General features: G+C 42.1%; 1 protein-coding gene across 1 annotated transcript in view; it reads right to left on the bottom strand.

Moving 5' to 3' along the window:
• Window positions 1-1,220, bottom strand: part of LOC126481665 (odorant receptor 43a-like) — a 61,006-nt gene extending 59,786 nt beyond the window's left edge. Inside the window, exon 1 of the mRNA XM_050105593.1 lies at window positions 397-1,220. Coding sequence (XP_049961550.1) covers window positions 397-1,217 — 821 coding nt within the window. The 5' untranslated portion in view covers window positions 1,218-1,220. The remainder of the gene's footprint in view (window positions 1-396) is intronic.
• Window positions 1,221-25,412: the final 24,192 nt, after the last annotated feature.

Below are 25,412 nucleotides of genomic sequence, written 5' to 3'. Positions count from 1 at the left end.
ACTTGGGTCTCATCGAACGTTTATAACAGATACTCGAGAGGTCAGTTCGTACAAAAACATCTAAACCGGCAACACTTTCGCAATTACGGACGGCTTTAGAGGAAGCGTTGATCAATATTTCTGCAGGGGACTTCCGACGACATGCCGAGTCCATGCCACGTCGAGTTGCTGCACTACGCCGAGCAAAAGGAACTACAACACCGTATTATGAGGTATCCCATGACTTTTGTCACCTAATTGTTTGCATCGATGCCCATGAGGTTTTATGCTGATTTAAACACCAAATGGAGAGCTCCATCATATTACCTGTGTGTTCACATCATTTTGCTCAACCTATGTGAGGTGGAACTGCTCTGAACTGTGGGATAGTGAACTGTGATTTAGTCTTGTACGTACCTTGTGATTTCCTGGTGAAATTGTACCCACAGGCACAATTCTTTATAGCTGTTGTCATATGATGCAGAACTATGCCGTTGCTTTCCCCCGTCTGAGTTTTGCTTCGATTTTTCACTAGCGTTACGCGAGTAGACATCAGTCATACGAAAGGCCAACACATTTATCTGAGCAGAGGTGTGGATCATGACCGCCGCGAAGAAGCAGTCGACGTGTACGTTGATGAAACCGATGACGAAGACGGAGACGGTCTGGAGTGCGTAAGACAGCTCGTAGAGCGGAGAAGTGTAGGCAGCTGCGAATGGAAGCTGCTGGAAGGGGAGTCTCTTCTCGCCTTCCGATGCCATCAGGGGAGCCAAGGACCATACCGTGACTATGAAAACGTTGTTCGCTAACAAGCACAGCGTGATGCGTGCGCCGAGCTTCTGGGCTTCGTAGAAGATCGCCTCGCCCTGAAGCTGACCCCGTATGTGCTCCATCTGGCTAGCCACGAGTGCGTCCAACCACCGCACGAGTTTGCAGAACTCGTGTTCGTGGAAGACAAAAAATATCATTTTGGCAGCGCCGACGCACACAGTAGCAACGTGGGACACGGCCAGCGTGTAGTCCTCCAGATCCCCCTGTAACGTGGAGAGATTTATCACGGCCTCTGCAAAATGCCCCACGCCGAGCATTACTACGGCAGCTGTCAAGGCGCGGAACACTCTCGACTGTAGCAGTGGCCAGAAACCGAGAAAGTACAGAATGCGTAGGTCGTACTTGACGACCGAGGTGCGAGTATACTGCCACGTCAGGGACTTCGTCTGCTGTGGGTCGGACTCCATGTGTGAACTAGTAATGGAACGCAGTGGTACTCTGAAGAAACGTAAAGTCCTCTCGCTTTGCTTCTCGACTCTACCAACCAACACCACTTGGCTATCGGACAGGACGAAAGGACCTTCCCTTTGGCTGTGGCTGCTGGCTGCAATTTCTTTCGTTAAAGCAAACCGTAGTTAATCAATACGAAGCACGACCTAGGTTCTTCTAATACCCTTCGAGAGAATGCCATCAAAGAGAATGGGTGATCAGTTCGATAGATCCTCGTAAATAAATATAAACGACGCATACCCGGGACAACTTACACGCAGCTCCAACTCATAGTTTATATCACCTGCCGTATGACTATTATTCTGCCGTAGAATTTAAATACGACAACGATTAAGTAATCCATTGCGATAGCGGCTTCGGCATAAACAGTTTTAATTAGAAATCACATTCAAAGGGAATATTCGTATTAAAGCCAGCCGCGTTTCTCACGGAGTGGACAGATTTGCAAATAAATAGTTAACAGATTCGTTTCGCAACTATGCGTACTTGCGAGTCTGATGTAAACTTAACATAACTCTGCAGAGACAGATTAATATTTTAACGTAATTAACGAATCATCACATGACTCTGTTTTCTAATTTATGTCCACGGAATGCTGTTTCTCAGACGGGTAAACTGAAAATCAATGTTAAACTGCTGTTTCACTCATCACCTGTCTCAGTTATTTACATGAAGAAGCATGCACGAGGTGAGAAAAGAAGAACAGCAACGGTGCGAACCGCACGTACAATTGAAAGCTCTCCTGTGACTCGAAATATATTATTGTCACAATGATGGCAAGTAGATAGCTGTGTATACATAAAAAAGTTATTAATTTTATTGCATTTGTTCTTAAATTTGTGAATTTTTGAGGCAACTGTCTTACACTAATGTTAATGATGCAACTACTTCCGCGACGAAGCTAACGCCGTTGGTGGCTGTATCTAAGAATAATAATGATTGAAGACGTTTCCAATGAGAGTTGTTCTGAACATATGGCTGTAGCTCGAGTGTTTATAGATAACTTGCCCTTGGCCAACTCTATTGCAATATTTAACACGAATTTGTTGCAGTGAAGTAACCTCCCTACATTAAACTACTCGCTCATACGTGATGTCGGATATCAGTTACGATTTTTATGACCCGAGATAAAACCGTCTAATAGAGTGATCCATTATGTTACGTTATTTTATTTATTTTATTTATCTTTCATTCTATACTTCGTCTTTTGCAGCAAAGTCGGGAAGTTGGCAATGAGCCACAGCTCCCAACTGGTAACGTTTGAAAGGATATTTCCAGTACCAGCACTCACTCGTTAAAAATCATTACATTTTTCGCGCAGGAAGCATATTATACTAATGCCATCCTACGCACGATTGGATGCCTAAAATATTATCAACAGTTATCATAATTTAATTATGGTGTTTTCCTAAAGATACAAAATTTTCTCCTACACGAGTACTGACTGACGTCGTCAGAACGAGTGGAACTAGTACAATAGAAATGCCGTGTGGCTAGGGCTTCCCGTCGGGTAGACCGTTCGCCTGGTGCAAGTCTTTCGAGTTGACGTCACTTCGGCGACTTGCGTGTCGATGGGGATGAGATGATGATGATAAGGGCAACACAATACCCAGTCCCTGAGAGGAGAAAATCTCCGACCCAGCCAGGAGTCGAACCCGGGCCTTTAGGTAAGACATTCCGTCGCGGTGACCACTCAGCTACCAGGTGCGGACACTAATACAATGTCAAAAAAGGAAATCTCAGTTCCAGGGAGTTGCGTAACATAAACGAAAGTTGGTAGCCGAGTTTCTACAACTGAAAGATGATTATGTCCAAATTTCACGCCAGTCGCATAAGAGTACAGCCAGTAGCGCCGGTACGAGTATGCAGAGCAGCTTTGCTTTAAATACACGCTGTACACTCGCGAGCGTCAGTTACCATTGAGACTCGACGTGGTGAGTTGGTGTTAGTGAAGAATACCTTTATCGCCATTATCAACACCTTACTGAGCTTGAACGAGGTCGTGTAAGAAGCCTACAAGAAGCTGTATGTTCCTCCTGCGATGCTGAAGAAAGCCTTGGCTGGAATGTAGCCATTGTACATGATTGGTGGCAGCGTTGATCACGAGATTATACGATCACAAGGAGATCGGGTTCCGGGCGGTTGCGTGGCACAATCGAGAGTGAGGACCATCGTGTTCGGCGTATGGCTCTGACGTATCGTACTGCATGTGCAGCAGCAATCTGAGCAGCAGTTGATATCAGAGTGACACAACGAACTGCTACAATCGGTTACTTCAAGGACAACAACGAGTCAAACGCCCTGTTGCATGCATTCCAATGACCCCAAACCTACGTCATCTGCGACCTCGGTGGTGTTAAGCGTGAGATCGTTGAAGGACAGGCGTAAGTCTACTGTGTTTTCTGATGGTGAAATATGGTTCTGTCCGGATGTCAAAAATGGCCTTGTGTTCGTTAGAAGGAGTCCAGCTGGGGGCCTGCAACCAACTTGTCTGCGTGACTACACATAGTGGAGCTATACGCACCTGGAGATATAGTCTGGGGTGCGATTTCGTATGACAGTTTGTGCACTCACTTGGTTATTCCACGCACCCTGACTGCAATTTTCTGCATCAGTCTGTTCATGAATTCCAACGCTTGTCTTACAACAGGATAACCTCACCCACATACCGCTGTTGTAACCCAAAATGCTCTACCGAGTGAGTACACATTGCCTTGGCCTGCTCAATCACCGAATCTGTCTCCAGTATGGGACATCATCGGACAACAACTCCAGTCTCATCCACAACCAGTATTAACCGTCCTTGTATTGACCGACCAAGTGCACCAGGTATGGGACCCCATACTACAAGCTGACATCCGGCACCCGTACAAAATAATGTACGAGGCGTGTTTTTTAAGTAAAGTCCGTTTTGTTGTAGACACTAGTAGTTCGCGTGCCCACTGCAACGAGCGCGTGCGTCGTATACCGACATGCCTCGGAAACAACTGTGCTCAGTTTCAGTTCTGTAGCTAATCTGTACGGTAGTGTTATGTGCTTTCAAAATTTTTAAGAGTATCAACTCGCCAGCCGCGTGTGAGGTTCGCTCAGTGATACGGTGTTTGTCAGCAAGGAACCTGTCTGCTGCAGAAATTCATCGATAGATTTGCGAAGTGTGCGGTGATACCGTTATGCGCGAAAGCAAAGTGCGTACGTAAGTGGGTACGAGAATGCAAAGATGGTCGTAGCAACGTCCATGGTAAGGAGCGCTCCGTTCGCCCTTCTTTGATTACAAACGATTTGGTGGCTTCAGTTGCAGCGAGAATTTGTGACAACAGGCGCTTCACAATACCAGGTCTCTCCAACGAATTTCCTGACGTGTCGAGATCAGTGCTTTACTACACTGTTTCTGAACACCTAAAGTTTAGGAAACTGAGCTCCCGTTGGGTCCCGAAACTCCTAACAGAGGACCACAAAAACAAAACATTTGAGTGTGCGATGAAGTTCTTGACTCGTTGTCACGAGGAAGGTGACGGCTTATTGAGTCAGATCGTAACTGGAGACGAAACATGGGTTTCGCATATCACGCCCGAAACGAAGCAACAGAGCATGGAATGGAGACACGCACACTCGCCTGTAAAGGTGAAGGCCAAACACATTCTGTCCCAGCGCAAAATCATGGCGTCAGTGTTTTGGGATAGGCACGATGTTTTGTTGGTCGACTTCATGCAACGAAGAACAACTATCAATGCAGAAGCATACTGCCAAACCCTGAGAAAGCTACACAGAGCGATTCAAAACAAAAGACGCGGCATGCAGACAAAGGGAATTGTCCTTCTCCATGACAATGCAAGACCTCACACTGCAGGTCAGACCCGCGATATATTGGATAGTTTTGGCTGGGAACTTTTACACCACCCACCCTACAGTCCTGATCTTGCGCCGAGCGATTACCATCTGTTCCTCCACCTCAAACAACACCACAGTGGCAACCGTTACAATGATGACGACGACATGAAAACGGCAGTGAACTCTTGGTTATCGGAGCAGGTGGCAAGTTCTTATGAAGAGGGTATTTTAAAATTGGTTGAGAGGTATGATAACGTGTTTGAACAAACTTGGTAGCTATGTCGAAAAGTAGAGTGAAGTATGTACTTTCTGAAAATAAATCTTTTTGAAATAACCGTTTGTTGTGTACTTATGTTCAAACGGACCTGACTTAAAAAAAAAAAAAAAAAAAAAAAAAAACACGCCTCGTATGCACGTTGGCATTCTTGCATTCAACATTCTGGCGGTTATAGCAGTTATTAATATACCAGCGTTTCACATTTGCACTGGCTTATCGCGGTCTTACATAATCCTACGATCTTGCAATGTTAATCACTTAAATGAGTTATCTACACAAAAGTATTCCCGAAATTTCATTACTCTGCAATAATTATTTTCTGGTCCTGCGATTTGTTTCCGTAAGTGTAGTTACATGAAGAAAATCCTAACCACAATAAACAGATTCGAACATAAATTCACTTCCCAAGGACAGGCAACTGTATTCTTTTATTATTTTATTAGTATTTCATTGGTATAAAAATAACAATCAACCATACTTTCTGTCGAACAATCAAATTCAACATAATAATTATTATTCCTTGAATTAAATTTGTACTTCACCAGTACACAAATTGCCATTCTGATAATTTTTTGTATCCTTTCTCATATCATTTTGGTCAAAATACTTCCGGACTGATGCCTAACAAGTTATTAGGTACAGTAATCAAGGTCAAAATTACTTAACCCTGACATAATGAGAAAATTACACAATGTGGACCTCGAGCATTTCCAAATCCCAATAGTTCGTATTATAACGTACATAAAATCGGTACCTACTGAGATATTCAACGTTTCTATTATAGACTTGTGGATAATTAAGAGACACAGTTCCGACGAATATGATCAGAAAGATATCGTTTTATGGCTGTCAATAGTGCCACTATTACTGACACAATGCTCAGCTTCTGAGTGTAGAATTCGTGCCACTGTTGTTTCTACTGCTCTTGTTACTAGAAGAGGCCTTATAATAGGGTGGGTGAAGCCAACAGTGGCCGAAGTGAGTCAGTTCTTTCGTATCCGTCTCTTCTTGAACGTTTGATCAGTGTGGTTTCAGAAAGTGTATTTCGTGATACGTCATCGTTCTGTTTTATCCACAGAAACCCCTTTGTGATGGTTTTCTCTTCTTACAGAAGTGGCTGTATTTACATACCACATTTTAATTTAAACATGCTTGGGAAAAGGAATGTGGAACTCTTGTTAGTGCTGTATCTACTGTACTTATGGCCCCCAGTTTATAATCTTAGTGTCGTACCGTCCTTAGTGCCTCCTTTTGAAATATATGAGTTGTCTCAGCTAACTCTGCCACTTCAAATATCTCTGGAACACCGATAGATATTCAAAAACGGTTTTCACCAGCATGAACGTACGGCACGGGCGTAGGAAACCAAATACTATGCGAAATTTTAAAACGTAAACAAATACTATTCCAGCCCAAACTTGTGTATTTTTAAATGGACACCCCCTATTATCCCGTATGCAATCAATAGCATGAAAAATCACAAAAATCATGGGGTTGGTTGCATCGCAACACGTCAATTACATTCCGAGAAATTTCGAAGCGAAGTTGACGCTCGAAACAAATGAAGCGCATACCGAGGCACGTCCTGAGACGCAAGCGTGCACCTCACGCTGCCTGTGTCAGGGGCTCACACAACGGGAAGGTATGCACAATCCACAAAAATAAACAAGTAACACGTCCAACGCAAAGTTAGCTTTTCCAAATCGTAAATACATGTTTATCCTAGCGAAATGACGACTAGAGCTACAATTAGAGATAACACACTTGAATTCACTTTGCTAAATACATTTACTAGTGCCCTGTCGCCCACAGAAACTGTATTGTTGTGTATTACATCCAGCATAGAAAACACACCCACATCTTGACCAATGAAACTGTGTTACGTCAACATATATTCGAAGTGCCGTCCGTTTGCATCAAAAGGCGTTTGCAGACGGGTAACGAGAGATTGTTGCACAGATTGTAGAGTTTCTGCATATATTGACGCACACGCCGCAGTAATACGATGTTGCATATCCTCTACTGTCGTTGGGGGTTCTTGAAACACTCTGTCTCTCACTGCGCCCCAGAGAAAGAAATCTAATGGAGTCAAGTCGGGGAACCGTGCTGGCCATCGCACAGTACCTCCCCGCCCCATCCACCTGTTTGGAAATGTCGCATCTAGAACGTCTCTGGCAACTTTTGCATTGTGTGCGGGATGTCCATCATGTTAGAACCACATTGATAGACGAGTTTCCAATCCTGGAAACTCCATGAGGAGCGCTAGAGTGAGTTGAAGAAATGATGCATATCGCTGTCCATTCAATATTCTACGGTAAAAATAGGGACTTACAATATAGTTAGCAATGACACCGCACCAGATATTGACACTCGGATTTTGCACGGACCAGTAGTGCATGTTCCGCAGATTCACATTACCATGATTTGTAAATGAAGCCTCGTCCGTAAACAACGTATTGCTTAGGAATACTGGATTACCTTGCAACTGCTGAAGTGCAAAACGACAGAATGCAACTCGGGATTCAAAGTCATTCCAGTACAGTTCTTGGTGCAGTGAGATATGGAACGGATGAAACAAATGCCGATGCAAGATTCTACACGCACTACTGTGGCTTATTCCTACACCTCGTACACCCACCTGAGGATTGAGCGCTACAGCAGCCAGAACAGCGATTTCGTTTCCATTGCCAGTCGCTGGCTTTGTGCGTCGACGTTTTGTGGGAGCCCAGCTTCCTGTTTCCGTGAGTGTCTTGCGGATGCTGCCAATGGTTCGACGTGGCGCACACAGCCGATCTGGGTAGCGTTCAGCATACAGTGTCACAGCTGCGGTTGCATTTCTGTGACAGTCACCATAAATTAAAATAATATCTAGTTTTTCTTCATTACTGGAAGCCGGCATATCGACTAAATGACGGCAAAAGTAACAAGCCACAAGTAAACAGGTTTTAATGTGGAAACGTATGTGAAATACGTTACAGTATGAGAGCAGTTCAGTAGACCAGATTAGGACACACTTGTACACTGAAGGTAGAGCGTGCCGTGGTGATATTGGTATGTTTAGGGCAGGATACAGGCCACAGTGCAGGCAAGCCCTGCTCCGAGCACAGTACTACATGCGCTGCATTACGTCAGAAACTGTGATGCCGTTACTATCCTTTACGAGCCACATATTTCAGAACTTATGAGGATTCGAAACGTGAAACCAAGTGTGTTACCACTAATTGTGCCACTAGTTGTCATTTCGCAACAGTAAACATTATGTGCAGGACATCCAGCGTTCTGATACTGCATTATTTGACACATTATAGTAGGGGGACCGGCTCAAGTACGGTACAGCTCAAGAAGGAGCTAAACTATCCCCTTTTAGGAGTGCTATCAATGAAATATGGGCCAATGATGTGTTGTCACACAGTACCACACCATATATTAATACTCCACTGATAGTACGTCAATCACATCACGATTACCGGCAGCGTGAGGTACACGCTTGAGTCTTAGGACGTGCGCCAGCTGTACGCTTCGTTTATTTCAAGCATCAACTTCGCTTCGCAATTTCTCGGGATGTAATTGACGTATTGAGATGCAACCAACGCCATTATTTTTGTGATTTTTCATGGTACTGATTGCGTAGGAAGTAATAGGGGGTGTCCAATTAAAAATATACAAGTTTGTGTTGGAAATAGTATTTGTTTACGTTTTAAGATTTCGCATAGTGTTTAGTTTCCTAAGTCCCTGCCGTACGTTCATGCTGGTGAAAACCGTTTTTGTTTCAGAGATATTTGAGGTGGCAGAGTTAGGTGAGACACCCTATATATATATCGGTACGTGCTGCCAGTCATCTCCCTCCCTCCCTCCCTCTCTCTCTCTCTCTCTCTCTCTCTCTCTCTCTCTCTCTCTCTCTCTCTCTCTCTCTCTCACCCCCTCACCCCTCCCCCCTTCCCACACACACGCATACATAGAGTAGCACACAATAACTTAAAATCTCCAAAATAGGTTATAGGGAAAAGAATTTGCAGGAGAAAGGCTCATTGTGCGAAAGTTGTAGAAGTAGTAATTTCTTCGGGCAAGGTTCCACACACAGGAAAGTTACATCTTTGATTGCGGACGAAAATTCTAGCTTCGTATCAAAAGTAAAAGAGCACTTTAATGAAACCAGAAATTGTCTGTATTATTTATCAAAATACATAAATGTGAGTTCTATAGCAGCAGAAATCATATGTGGCTGGCTCCCTTTATTGGCACTGTTGGTGTTACTGGCAGGTTAAGGTACACTTGGTATCCAAAACCAAGACAGTGATTCGATATTTGTGCCCACTTGGTGCGACGCAATATGGACTCCCAAAGTAAATGCCAGAATGTTATCTACACATCCATATAGCTTGCATTATGTATCCAAATACGTAATGATCTGACCTGTGCTAAATCGCAACTGTGCTTTGATCTTTGTACCCATTTGATGCAAAGGACAATAGACCGTCAAATTGAGTGTCATAACGTTATCTCCATGTCTAAATTATTCGTCCAAAACTCGTCTTAATTCAGGTAAAACTGATACAGCACTGTGAGAGTCCGATGACAAGGGCACAGGTTTTGCGGCGACTGGAGCCTGGATTATCCAGTATTGGAACCGCACAACACCAGACACAGTGCTTGCTTCATAAGTGAGACACTCTGTTCAACACTTCTTCTCGCCAAGAACATCTGTGAATTTTAGCTTTGCCTCTTATTTCCTTGTTAAAATTTTCTACATACTCTCAGGTGTAGGTTGCCAAGTCTCTCCGTCATTCTAGCGGAATCTATGAACAGAACTTCAGGTTTCCTGCTTTAGAAAACGAATGGTCCTTAAATTTAGTTATCTCGACAGTTATAATGTGGCTTGCTAGATGCACAGTTTCGAGGAAACACATACAGATACAGTAAAATCATATTCCTTCAGTAGATCCAAATGGGAATGAAGGTTCATAAACGTATTTTTCATGTATCTTCTAATGTAGTAAACGCGCTTGGATCCACTGTTTACCATGAGTACTCCATCCAACATACGGGCACTTTCCAGTGGTATTTACGGTAAATCTGATACCTTATATTCCCCGTAACAGATTTCTCCATATATTGTGTTTAAAGCAATTTGTAAACTTGCAGATCTGAAACGATTTCTTCTTTTTCCAATGGCAGGTTATATTCTTTGTTTGTGGAAATGGTTTTCAACAATTCCAACAAGTTGCATGTTTAGTTATTGACTTCTTTAATTTCCAGCTTCTACTTGCACACACGTAACGCATCCAATGCCCTTAAAGGAGTAATATCGGTAGCAGAAGAACCATCTAATTCTATTAGGTACAGCGCTCCTTTTCCCTTAGGAGCAGCAGAATAATATTATTTGTGAGAATCAATACTATGTGCCAATATCCATATTTAACAGTATTATGTAGAAATATCCTGGCTTGAGAAAAATATGTTTCTTCAATATAACACTAGTATATAATGCTTATACCATCTTTATGGGAAGTCTCTTTTAACAATTTCCACGTAATTTACAGGTAAATAATTGAAACTACAGATAAACAGAACACAGTTTATAATCTGCGATTGGTCTTGACTGTCTGGAAGATATATGCTCGAATACAAATCAATTTTAGTGTGTTCTTATTGCCCGCAGTAGACAAAATGAATAATAATGTTAAACACTAAACAGCACCTGTTCTGTGAGGTATCCGATACTTTGGAACTCATAGATGTGACCAACACAGAGGAGAGCAGCGCATATTTTGTATTATGGCTGTTGATATTTAATACATTTCGACAGTCTTCCACAAAGTCACCTCATAGAAATGATTGGCACAGAGTAAAACATAGCATATTGTACATAATGGTTGTTGGCATTTAATACACCTCGACAGTCTTCCACATGGTCAAACACATCATCCATTTTATAGTTTTACATCATAGGTCCAGTCTGGCAATTGCGTGTTCTTTAGCCAAAGAAGACATAAAAGTCTCTCATAGCTGCAAATCAGTCGAACAATTTGTAAAATCCATAGTAAGACTGTTACCGAAATCGTTGTTAGATCCTGGACTTGTGATCTGACTTATAAATTTGTTATATATTCTTAGTCCACAATTGAAGCTCTTCCATATTAAATTATGTATTCCACGTGTCTTATCTTTGTTCACAATCACATTTCTGTCTCTTTGGTAGTCATCCTCCAAACAGAAGTCATTGTTAGATGTTAGGTAGTCACACACCAACGTTTTGTTGAAAATCCCAGCAAAATCTTGCGTTACATCCAGGTTGGTTGGTTGGTTGGTTGGTTTTGGGGAAGGAGACCAGACAGCGTGGTCATCGGTCTCATCGGATTAGGGAAGGATGGGGAAGGAAGTCGGCCGTGCCCTTTCAGAGGAACCATCCCGGCATTTGCCTGGAGCGAGTTAGGGAAATCACGGAAAACCTAAATCAGGATGGCCGGACGCGGGATTGAACCGTCGTCCTCCCGAATGCGAGTCCATACATCCAGGTTCATAAGGTAATAGTCATCTACACAGAGCTGCTGTCAAATTCAGGGAGCTCATTCTCCGGCAAATCTCTATGCATTTTCTGAAGTTCGGAAATTTCGTCCTTTTTTAACTGAGAATTAATTATTGTTTCTAGTTCAGATGCCACACGTTCAGAATTTTTCTTCGTATCACTTATGCGTCGTTTGCTTTTGAGCAATATGCTCTAACCTCGTGCTTAACATCTCTTGAAAAAAACTGATAAAGATCGGTAAGAAATTCGGCTAAAGGGTTTAATAAAGGAGCTGCTTCCGTGGGTTCTGCAGACAATTCGGTTCCGCTTATCACAGAATCCATCTTTTAGATTTAGGCACTGCACGTCACTTTTCTCAGCGGAAGCCACATCTTTGTCCTTTCGACTTCTCCTATATTTAATTGATTCAAAATAATGTTTTCGTTGTTTTGAAAACTGCTAAGTACCTTAGTTATTATGCTAAAGCCAATTCTGGTTTTTATTACACTGAAATGAGCAGTAGCATATGACTTACAATAAAACAATCTAACAACGCTTCTGCAAGTTCTGCGCTAAAATTCTCGACTGAAAATTTCTAAATTCTATTTATATAAAAATTTTGAAAAAATATCCTATGCTAATTTGGGGCATATTTAATCACATATAAGTTCCTGTTCTCACAAAACACACAAAGATAAGTGACAGAACAGTAATTCCCGTACCTTTCGTTGTTAGTGCCTCATTTTAAAAAATTTTAAAAACCTTTTGTTATATTCCAGATGGATGTCGCCAGCATTCTCTCTTCTTTTGCTTTTTGTTTCCAGGTTAATGTTCCTCGTTCACTTGTTGCCCATGAAAAAGGAAACAAGCTCTTAAATATACAAATTGAAGACACAACATGTCCTAGCTAATGGTGACCAGTTTTATATATCCTGCTACTACTAATGATTAAGTAGTTTCCAACCTTCATTAGTTAATATTGATGATAAAATGGGCAGAACGTATTAAAGAAAAAATGTAAGACTAATTTTTGCCTTCACTACACATCTCAGTGCAATGACCATAGTGATCATTTCTCCTTTTAAATGAAATACTTTAATATCAAGGGGTTTTCATTCAGCTTTTAAGGAATTAGAAAATAAAAGCTAGGCTCATAATCTTTATGCAATCGATCCATTTCATAATTGTTCGACCACATGATTGTTAAACAGTATTTTTTATATGAAAATCTCATTTAGCATAATATTTATGACTTAGTCTCTAATTCAACAGATTCAATTTTTAAAATGGTAGTGAACAGACTGTAGTAAATGGCACTCAAAGTTATCACACAAAACGAATCGATTCTGTTTTAAAGATGGCCATATTTAACATTACCTGATTATTTCTCTTATTAATTTTTAAGAAAGCGAATTTTGAATAAACTCCTGACACAACTAATCTTGAAATGGATTATTATTCATTTAAAAATGCGTTACATATTATTCAAGTTAATCTGGGTGACAATAAGAAATAATAAGATACGATAAAAGAGACATTAGACATTTTATGTACCCATAAGACAAAGATATATGAGGTCCAACAATAAAGCAATGAGATTGATTTTCTTTGCAAGATGCAGCAATCCTGCAGGCTAGCGTAGGCGCAATATCTTTGACCTTTGTCTATAAGCTGCTTCTAGTCCAAGCGGCACATCAATGCAACCTCACAGTCGTGAGTTGTGCTGTAATAAGTTAACACGTGTTTGTGTCTCTCGTCACGGAAATGGGACCGCATAATATTGCGCAACGGTATGCCATTTCTTTTTGAGTTACATTGAGTGAAAACGCAATGACAACTTACAGTAAGCTTCATAAGGCTTTTGGAGAGGTGGTTATGTCAAGAGATCAAGTTTTTCGTTGGCATGAAATGTTTAGTGCAGGCAGAACAAATGTTGAAGATGAAGACAACGGTGGACGACCATCAACCTCACAGACAGATGTCAACTTGGCTAGGGTGAGTGAACTCGTACGATTTGATCGAAGATTATCCGTGAAAACGATTGCAGAAGAACTGAACATCAATCAAGAAATGGTTCGTCTAATAACAACTGAAGATCTGGGTATGAGAAAGATTTGTGCAAAAATAGTCCCAAAAAATCTCACAACACAACAGTGAGAAACACGGAAAAATGTGGCAGCCGATCTGTTAGAGGGAACGGAAATCAATCCAGAATTGTTGAGCCGTGTTGTCACTGGTGATGAAAGTTGGTTTTTTCAGTACAGTCCAGAGACAACACGCCAAAGTTAGCAAAGGTGCTCAAAGGGATCACCCAGACCAAAAAAAGCTCGTATGTCAAAGGCAAAAGTAAAATGCATGCTTGTGCGCTTCTTTGATTCCAAGTTCATAAAGAGTGGGTGCCTCCTGGACAAACAGGTAACAAATATTGCTACAAAGAAATTTTAGAAAGACTTCGTAAAAGAGTTCTTCGAGTCTGTGCCAACATTGCAGTTAATTGGATTCATCATAATAACGCGCCATCCCATAGTGCTCTGTCAGCACAGCAATTTTTAACGTCCAAACAAATTTCAGTTCTACCACAGCCACCTTACTCACCAGATATCGTTCCGTACGACTTTCTTCTATTCCCAAGAGTCAAAATGGCAGTCAAGGGACATAATTTTCAAACAACACAAGATGTCCAAATAGCTGTGACGAGGGTCTTGGAGGATATTACAGAAGATGAGCTCCAGAAATGTTACCATCAATGGCAGAGGCGCTGGGAAAAGTGTGTGCAATCAGAAGGGAACTACTCTGAAGGATACAACGCTAAACTTGACTAAAACGATAAGCACATTCTTTTCACATCAGTCTTATTACTTTATTGTCGCACCTCGTACTTTAGTTTCCATACGAGTTACAAAAATGGACGCAAAAAAAGAGGGGAGGTGGCATTACGTCACAAACTTGAAGGCGATGTCCGCCATCTTAACTAACCGAAAACATTAGGTTCACTGCATTCATACCCCCATAGTTCACCACTGTCACACTTCCCAATGACTTCAATCTGACTGTGTCGTATTACTAGAGAAACTACACATTCAAGAACAGAAAAACGTTCGAAATTGCCTTCCTGACACTATGTCGTTCATATAAGCACTATAATTTGCAGTATTTAAAATAGTTATTGCGCACACACGACAGAAATAATGAACAAGAAGCACTCGTAAACAGTAGCCTGCTAACGTTTTGGGCTACTTAAAATGGCGCCCACTCTGGCTTGAAAACAATGTGTAGCGTAAGTCTGTACTGCCACCTCCATTCTTTTTTTACTTCCATGTTACAAAATCATTGTTTTTAGACCTCTTTGAATCGTCTACTATCTCTGCTTTTATTTTTCGTCTTAACACGACGATCGAATGAAATTAGACCACATTATGATACGAGGGTGAATGAAATATAAACGGGATTTCATTTTTTTTTAAATTCAATCATTGGGAAACAGAGGGCAGTAATAAGCTCCTTCCCCTTTAGGACTCGGGGTGTAGTGGTGAACCCATGTTTTGTCGCAGGTGACAGTCCGACAAAAAAATGCATCACCTTCTCTCCCAAAATTTGCTGTAAACCTCTGACAGTCCTGGAAACGACTCAGTTTCTGATTTTCGATCAAAAGACGAGGGACCTATCTGCAGCACATTTTTCAGAAGTGTACGTCATATGCGATGATCGCTTGATAGCTCTCATAACTTACTCCGACCAATTCTGCAGTTTCTGATACTCTCGGCCGTCGATCAGCTTCAAGAATGTCTCGAACCGCGAATGTGTTCGTCCGTAACGCTCAGCCTTCGACGGCGATCGTGTTGCTGACTTTCCAAACGTTCTCGTCCGTCCTTGTATTCTTTATCCCAGGCAAACACACCCGTCCTTGACAATGTTTGATCACCAAATTGTGCAGTCAGCCTCTGGAAAATTCCAGTCACTTGAACTCCTTCACGAGCAAGAAATTTTATAATTATACGTTGGGCAGCGGAGGGCTGCACCTGTTTTGCTCCGTCATCGTGCCCGTTACTGATGAGTGACGACGTTGTACAGGTACGTAACGGCTTTCTTCAGTCCTAACGGCCCCACACAACAATACTACACTCATGGTCATAAATTAAGGATGATTGCAAAATGTGGTGCCACACAACGTGGCGCTGATAGCATAGGCACGTATGAAACACACACGACAGAGATCTGCAAGTCCACGGTATTGGTGATAAGTTGAGAAAACCGTCCCGAAACACACGTGCTACAAAACGCCACTATTTCCTGCGCAAGGGCCCCGACATCAATATGGCATATGATCACCATGCACGCGTACACAGGCCGCACAACGGGTTGGCGTACTCTGGATCAGGTGGTCGAGCAGCTGTTGGGGTATAGCCTCCGATTCTTGCACCAGTGCCTGTCGGAGCTCTTGAAATGTCCTAGGGCTTTGAATACGTGCAGCAACACGTCGACCAAGAGCATCCCAGACATGCTCGATGGGGTTTAGTTCTGGGGAACAGGCAGGCCAAGCCATTCGCCTGACATCTTCTGTTTCAAGGTACTCCTCCACGATGGCAGCTCGGTGGGTCTGTGCATTGTCATCCACCAGGAGGAAGGTGGGACCCGCTGCACCCCTGAAAAGGCAGACATACTGGTGCAAAATGACGTCCCGATACACCTGACCTGTTACAGTTCCTCTGTCAAACACATGCAGGGATGTACGTGCACCAATCATAATCGCACCCCACACCATCAAACCGCGACCTCGATACAGGTCCCTTTCAAGGACATTAAGGGGTTGGTATCTGGTTCATTAAAACCCGGCGAGAATCACTGTTCAGACTATACCTGGACTCGTCCGTGAACATAACCTGGGACCACTGTTCCAATGATCATGTACTGTGTTCTTGACACCAGGCTTTACGGGCTCTCCTGTGACCAGAGGTCAGTGGAATGCGCCTTGAAGGTCTCCGGTCGAATAAACTATGTCTGTTCAGTCGCATGTTGACTGTGTGTCTGGACATAACTGTTCCAGTGGCTGCGGTAATGTCCCGAGCAAGGCTACCTGCAGTACTCCGTAGCCGTCTGCGGGCACTGATGGTGAGATATCGGTCTTCATATGGTGCTGTACACTGTGGACGTCCCGTACTATAGCGCCTGGACACGTTTCCTGTCTGCTGGAATCGTAGCCTTAATCTTGAGATCACACATGCTGTGTTTGACCAGCCTGCTGTCGCCCTAGTATTCTACCCCTCATAACATCATCAATATGTGTTCTTTGAGCCATTTTCAACACACAGTCAGCATTAGCAGGTCTGAAAACATCTGCACACTTACTGCACCGTGTTCTGACATGCACCAACACAGCTCTGCGTGCGTGGACTGCTGCCAGCGCCACCGTGCGACGACCGCAGGTCAAATGCACTGCATGCTCATACCTCAAGGTGATTTAAACCCGCAAACCGTCCACCAGAGCGTTGTTTCACCATGTATCAGTATTATCCTTAATTTATGATCATGAGTGTAGAAGCGCGGCTCTGATCCTAATGATTGTAAATTGTAAGTATTAGGTACTAAACTAAAGTCCGTCTGAACAGGCGTTGGAAGGCCCAGTGGTACCGACCGGCCGCCGTGTCACCCTCAGCTCACAGGCTTCACTGGAAGCGGAGTTTAGAAATGCTATGTCGACGGCTGTATGCGTTAGATCTCCAAGCTAATAAATAATAATAGTAATAATAAAAGAGCCCTAAGTAAGCCACATACGAGAAGACGTCAAATCAGGATCCAGTCCAAACAGCGACACAGCCGATCGAGTCAAAGTAGATATTGACGTTATGGTTACACAGCGGTGTGGATGGCTTGCGGTGCCCTTCGCTCCCGGACGCTGATGCGTTCCAGAGATTCGCTACAGTGCGGCGGTGGTTCTGCTGCCAGTCGCGAGGGTGCGGCGCCCTTTCCATCCTCTGAGTCTGACCTGCACCTAATTTGAGAGTGTAAACGGATATGATCGATGATGGTCCTACGTAGGTACTACTAGTGGTTCCAGTGGTGACCTTGCTGTTAAGTCTGGTGTGGTGATAACACTACCCAAGTTCCACATTGGGAGCTCAATTAGGCAAAAAGTGTCAAAACCAGGTACATTGGCAAAGTGGTATTATCCAAAACAACCGTGTGAAGACAATGTGACATGATTCATATTCTGAATTGACAACAGCTGTTCCTGCAACCGCAGTCTGATGATACTCATACCCAAACAAATGATATGACGACGGGAGATGCGCAGGCGACCACATACGCTGCCATGCTTCTTGCTTATTAGTGAACTTGGAATGTAACAGCTTGGTAGCCTGCACGAAGCACATTGTAATATCCACGTCTATATTCTATTCAGAATAATATGTATTCACGACAGCATTGTGTGTGGAATGCGAATGTACATTCTCGTGATATTAATAAAAAGGACTTCCCGTTAACAAAATAATGAATAATTATTGTCAAGGGCATAATTTAATATTTTGTGACAAGTTATATCTCATACAATACCCGTAGAAAAAGATAATGAAAATCTCAATACTTTCTTATCTATGATTCTTCTAGAATAATCCCTCTTCTTGTTCGAACTGTTGTATTGATAGGACGTGATTGATGTCTCGTAACACATAGGTCTCTAAAAAACTGTATTACGTTGCTAGTTAAATATCTGAAAAATAGAGTTTAGGTGGAGTTTTATTTCATTGTGATTCTCGGCCTGTATATGTTAAGTTTTCTGATCAGCTACAAGGGAGCGCAGCCGTTAGCGCTACTGTTCTACAGCGCCGCTTATTGGTAAATGTTGAATAATAAGCGATTAACATTGAGAAATATCTTTAAATGTTAATGCATATGGTGAAGGTACAAAAAGATTTAATATATATTATTTTTTAGCAGTAAAACAGGTTGAAGCAGAATCGATAAGTGATTTCCTATGTTAGCCGCCATCTTAGTGAAATATTGCAGCGGCAGTTTTAAATGTATTTTCTATACAGACATAAATGTTGTTGGTCATAATTGCGATAATAATTGTGTATTGGTGGCCCAGAACCCACTCTGAGGTAGTAAATTCCAGTTAGACTGTGAATAACCTCTAAATATAGTGACCTTCTATGAATACAAACAGCATCTTACGTGATACAGGTTCTTATATGCTGATGTATGAAGCCTGGTTATTTTGTAACAACTTTTATGAAATAATTTGACAGGAAAAACACATTAGTGTTGAGAGCATATGGCATCGTGTGACAAAACTGTTAATTTTTCTTAAAGAAAAGTGTTGCCGCCTCAGATAACCGTAGCGTTAAATTCGATAAATGATCTGCAACTAGTAAAGAGACTATTATGCAACAGATCTGAAAATTGCTAAGAATCGTTACCCTTGTTTAGTTCAGATTACTTATCGTAGGTTAAGCTTGTTTGATGGTTATTTGTGATTACTTTCGTGCATGAACTTAGTGCTATTTACACTGCTTGACAGACAACATTGCTACACATTCCCAGGCGGAGATTTCCGTAACAAAATAACCATCATTGGCCGGGAAAATCAGTGATTAAATTAAACTTCATGTTACATTAAGAATAAGTAACTAGTTTTATTGTAATATTGCTGAAATTATACAACACGAATTCAAATCACAATACTCGCACGCCACAACATTTTGGAACGGCAACGATGCTGCAACGGCGCTCGTCGTTTGTTGAGTGATAGTATTCGTTTCCATATCCCGTACATAACGAGAAATTTGATTGGGTTGCTTGCGCCCGCAGCACACAGCCAAAATGTATCCTTCTTTATTATAAATTGCTGCGTAAGTGCTACTCGTTAGGATAACAGTATCCTGGCGCATGAAACAATTTGGAGGGCTCGGTAAAAATTTCCTCTATGGTGTAATGATGTTTCTAACAAGAGACCAGAGAAGGACTGTTTTATTCTGTGAGAAGAATTAAGACCTGAAACCAACCATCGTTGTTCGCAAAACAGGGTAAATCACATGAAACTTGCATCGAAAGTATTGCAAAAATGGAAAGTGCTACTCACGTGCGAGTATCACACAATGTATTGGCAGTCAGGGGCTCTTATTATTAGCTAGTCAATAGATTGTAATAATACGTAGTGTACTTTTTGTTCAAACGTACACTTCTTTAAATGGAACAATGTCTGTTGACATTAACAGATTAAAAGTAGTGCAAACTGGAATGTCCTTGGCGTTTGTTGCAGCATTCTAGTTCGAGTCGTTAACGAAATATCCTATTTTGAAAAGTTTTGACACCGACACTTGTTTGTGACACTCGCCAGATATAAAGTTGCTATATTTGTTTAGAGTGTGGCTGTGAGTTCCTTGAGTGCATTGACTTGCTAGTCAGTTAGTATGTGACAGTCTAAGCAGTAGGTCGTCTGTGAACGATGAGATTTACCAACGCAGAAAAAGCCGACATGCTCATGGTGTATGGAGAGTGTAGGCAGAATGCAGTTTGTTCTTCTACGGTGAATGCGGCAAGATATCCCAATACACGTTAGCCATTTACCAGCATTTTCAACCAGTTACGTGAAAGTGGTAGTGCAATACCTGGAGAACGCAACAGCAGGAAACACGTGACGACAGAAGAGGCGGAAATTAACGTTCTAGCTGCTGTTGCAATTGATCCGCACGTTAGATCTCACGCAATAGCACGAGGAAGTGGCATGAGTCACGCAAGTATTCTACGCATTCTCCATCGAGACGGGTTCCAGCCCTATCACACTCACTCCATCATGAGCCGCATGGAAACGATTATGAGAATCGTGTTGACTTCTGTTCATGGACTTTAAGACAGGATACTTAAGATGTATCATGTATACTGTTTAGTGATAACGCCACATTTACCCATCATGGCCAGGTAAACCACCAAAACATGCACTATTGGTCTGGTGACAATCCCCGTTGGCTTCGTCAGATGGGACGTCGGCGGCAATGGAAGTGTAAACGTGTGGTACGGAATTCTGAATCATCAGCTCATAGGCCTATTTTCCATACACGGAACACTGAGCGCGCATAAGTATAGAAGCCTCCTACCAGACCATCTTACATGGATACTAGGACAAGGAGGAACATTTGGCTCCTACACGATGCATGTCTTCACCAATTGTTTCCAAATTGTTGGCTTGGACATAGAGTACCTGTAACTTTGAGAGCCCGTTCCTAGGATTTGACGCCTGTAGACTTTTTCGGGTGGGGAAAGCTGAAAGATGATGATGAGAAGGATGATGAGTGACTGCGTATTACTGCATGAGCAATGCATCTCCGCTGAAACGTTGGCACGTGTGCAGCAGTCATTCCATACCATACTGGAATCGTGTATTGCCGCTGCCGTTATTCAGTTTGAACACAATCTGTGATGGTCAATTGTCTCGTTACTGATCAGAATCCATATAACTAGTGTACGCACTTGTATTGTTCTTTAAAGTGTGCTACCACAGGTATTGTACACGTGGTGGTGTGGGAACTTTTCAAAATACGACACCTCGTAAACTACTTACACTAGAATACCGCTACAAAAACCCCTGACATTATAATTTACCTCAGGTTTAGCTTATTGATATCAGAAGGCATTGTTCCATTTAAAAAACTGTATGTTACTACAAAAATACACTTTATAAGTAGCATTACAATCTATTGATTGGATAACGGTGCGAGCCCCTGACTACCAAGTCTATGAAAACCACACTTAAATAGCGCTTTCCATTTTCGCAATATTTGCGGTGCAAGTTTTAGGTGATTCACCCTGTATGTTCCTTTGTGCGTTGAAATTCGTGACGCACACGTAACATTTTTGGAAAGAGAAACTGCTAACTTTCAAGTGCGAACTTCTTCAGTGGGTGTCTGCTATTGCTGTAAGGCAGCTGAAGTAATTCCAGTCTCCCAGAAGATCGTGATATTTGTACTAATGATTGCCGGGGACTTTCAGCGATCCAGTGCTGACGAACGTCACTGACGCGTCGTGGGTGAGGGTACTAGTGTATGTCTGTTTACAACTAAGGTCTAACACTTGAAATCACATTTTCTACTAGGCCCATGGAAATCAGTTTCTCTAGTGTCATAGGATTGCATACTTCCTTTCTGACACTGGTGAGAATACAGGCGGATCAATATCACGCGACATTTGGCGGAAATCGTTCTCCAAGAAAGCTACATATTTCATCGGACGAAAAACTTACTGGGTTGACTAACTGAGAAAGCTTAGAGAGCAAATCTAGCCGTGGTAGAAAGTAAGTCTACGGATGTAGGCACACCGGACAAAAAATTACGTCTAGTAAATAAAACTACTGAAACAGGTAAAAGGTTGTTGTTGTTGTGGTCTTCAGTGCTGAGACTGGTTTGATGCAGCTCTCCATGCTACCCTATCCTGTGCAAGCTTCTTCATCTCCCAGTACTTACTGCAACCTACATCCTTCTGAATCTGCTTAGTGTATCCATCCCTTGGTCTCCCTCTACGATTTTTCCCTCCACGCTGCCCTCCAATGCTAAAGTTGTGATCTCTTGATGCCTCAGAACATGTCCTACTAACCGGTCCCTTCTTTTTGTCAAGTTGTGCCACATACTCCTCTTCTCCCCAATTCTACTCAATACTTCATCATTAGTTACGTGATCTAACCATCTAATCTTCAGCATTCTTCTGTAGCACCACATTTCGAAAGCTTCGATTCTCTTCTTGTCAATACTATTTATCGTCCATGTTTCACTTCCATACATGGCTACACTCCATACAAATACTTTCAGAAACGGCTTCCTGACACTTAAATCTATACTTGATGTTAACAAACTTCTCTTCTTCAGAAACGCTTTCCTTACCATTGCCAGTCTACATTTTATATCTTCTCTACTTCGAACATCATCAGTTATTTTGCTCCCCAAATACCAAAACTCCTTTACTACTTTAAGTGTCTCATTTTCTAATCTAATCCCCTCAGCATCACCCGACTTAATTCGACCACATTCCATTATCCTCGTTTTGCTTTTGTTGATGTTCATCTTATATCCTCCTTTCATGACACTGTCCATTCCGTTCAACTGCTCTTCCAAGTCCTTTGCTGTCTCTGATAGAATTACAATGTCATCGGCGAACCTCAAAGTTTTTATTTCTTGTCCATGGATTTTAATACCTACTCCGATTTTTTCTTTTGTTTCCTTTACTGCTTGCTCAGTATACAGATTGAATAACATTGGGAAGAGGCTACAACCCTGTCTCACTCCCTTCCCAACAACTGCTTCCCTTTTATGCCCCTCGACTCTTATAACTGCCATCTGGTTTCTGTACAAATTGTAAATAACCTTTCAGTTCCTGTATTTTACCCCTGCCACCTTTAGAATTTGAAAGAGAATATTCCAGTCAACATTGTCAAAAGCTTTCTCTGAGTCTACAAATCCTAGAAACGTAGGTTTGCCTTTCCTTAATCTTTCTTCTAAGATAAGTCGTAGGGTCAGTATTGCCTCACGTGTTCCAACATTTCTACGGAATCCAAACTGATCTTCCCCGAGGTTGGCTTCTACCAGTTTTTCCATTCGTCTGTAAAGAATTCACGTTAGTATTTTGCAGCTGTGACTTATTAAACTGATAGTTCGGTAATTTTCACATCTGTCAACACCTGCTTTCTTTGGGATTGGAATTATTATATTCTTCTTGAAGTCTGAGGGTATTTCTCCTGTCTCATACATCTTGCTCACCAGATAGTAGAGTTTTGTCAGGACTGGCTCTCCCAAGGCCGTCAGTAGTTCTAATGGAATGTTGTCTACTCCCGGGGCCTTGTTTCGACTCAGGTCTTTCAGTGCTCTGTCAAACTCTTCACGCAGTACCGTATCTCCCATTTCATCTTCATCTACATCCTCTTCCATTTCCATAATATTGTCCTCCAGTACATCGCCCTTGTATAAACCCTCTATATGCTCCTTCCACCTTTCTGCTTTCCCTTCTTTGGTTAGAACTGGGATTCCATCTGAGCTCTTGATATTCATACAAGTGGTTCTCTTTCTCCAAAGGTCTCTCCAATTTTCCTGTAGGCAGTATCTATCTTACCCCTAGTGAGATAAGCCTCTACATCCTTACATTTGTCCTCTAGCCATCCCTGCTTAGCCATTTTGCACTTCCTGTCGATCTCATTTTTGAGACGTCTGTATTCCTTTTTGTCTGCTTCATTTAATGCATTTTTATATTTTCTCCTTTCATCAATTAAGTTCAATATTTCTTCTGCTACCCAAGGAGTTCTACTAGCCCTCGTGTTTTTACCTACTTGATCCTCTGCTGCCTTCACTACTTCATCCCTCAGAGCTACCCATTCTTCTTCTACTGTACTTCTTTCCCCCATTCCTGTCAATTGTTCCCTTATGCTCTCACTGAAACTCTGTACAACATCTGGTTCTTTCAGTTTATCCAGGTCCCATCTCCTTAAATTCCCACCTTTTTGCACTTTCTTCAGTTTTAATCTACAGTTCATAACCAATAGATTGTGGTCAGAGTCCACATCTGCCCCTGAAAATTTCTTACAATTTATAACCTGTTTCCTAAATCTCAGTCTTACCATTATATAATCTATCTGATACCTACTAGTACCTCCAGGATTATTCCATGTATACAACCTTCTTTCATGATTCTTGAACCAAGTGTCAGCTATGATTAAGCTATGCTCTGTGCAAAACTCTACCAGGCGGCTTCCTCTTTCATTTCTTAGCGCCAATCCATATTCACCTACTATGTTTCCTTCTCTCCTTTTTCCTACTCTCGAATTCCAGTCACCCATGACTATTAAATTTTCATCTTCCTTCACTACCTGAATAATTTCTTTTATTTCATCATACATTTCTTCAATTTCTTCATCATCTGCAGAGCTAGTTGGCATATAAAGTTGTACTACTGTAGTAGGCGTGGGATCCGTGTCTATCTTGGCCACAATAATGCGTTCACTATGCTGTTTGTAGTAGCTTACCCGCACTCCTATTTTTTTATTCATTATTAAACCTACTCCTGCATTACTCCTATTTGATTTTGTGTTTATAACCCTGTATTCACCTGACCAAAAGTCTTGTTCTCCTGCCACCGAACTTCACTAATTCCAACTATATCTAACTTTAACCTATCCATTTCCCTTTTTAAATTTTCTAATCTACCTGCCCGGTTAAGGGATCTGACGTTCCACGCTCCGATCCGTAGAACGCCAGTTTTCTTTTTCCTGATAACGACGTCCTCTTGAGTAGTCCCCGCCCGTAGATCCGAATGGGGGACTATTTTACCTCCGGAATATTTTACCCAAGAGGACGCCATCATCATTTATCCATACGGTAAAGCTGCATGCCCTCGTGAAAAATTACGGCCGTAGTTTCCCCTTGCTTTCAGCCGTTCGCAGTACCAGCACAGGAAGGCCGTTTTGGTTATTGTTACAAGGCCAGATCAGTCAATCATCCAGACTGTTGCCCCTGCAACTACTGAAAAGGCTGCTTCCCCTCTTCAGGAACCACGCGTTTGTCTGGC

Source organism: Schistocerca serialis, chromosome 5, assembly GCF_023864345.2.
Source record: "Schistocerca serialis cubense isolate TAMUIC-IGC-003099 chromosome 5, iqSchSeri2.2, whole genome shotgun sequence".
NCBI classification, from domain to species: domain Eukaryota; kingdom Metazoa; phylum Arthropoda; class Insecta; order Orthoptera; family Acrididae; genus Schistocerca; species Schistocerca serialis.
Note: the sequence above shows the minus strand (reverse complement) of the source record. Positions and strands in the feature narration are given on the sequence as shown.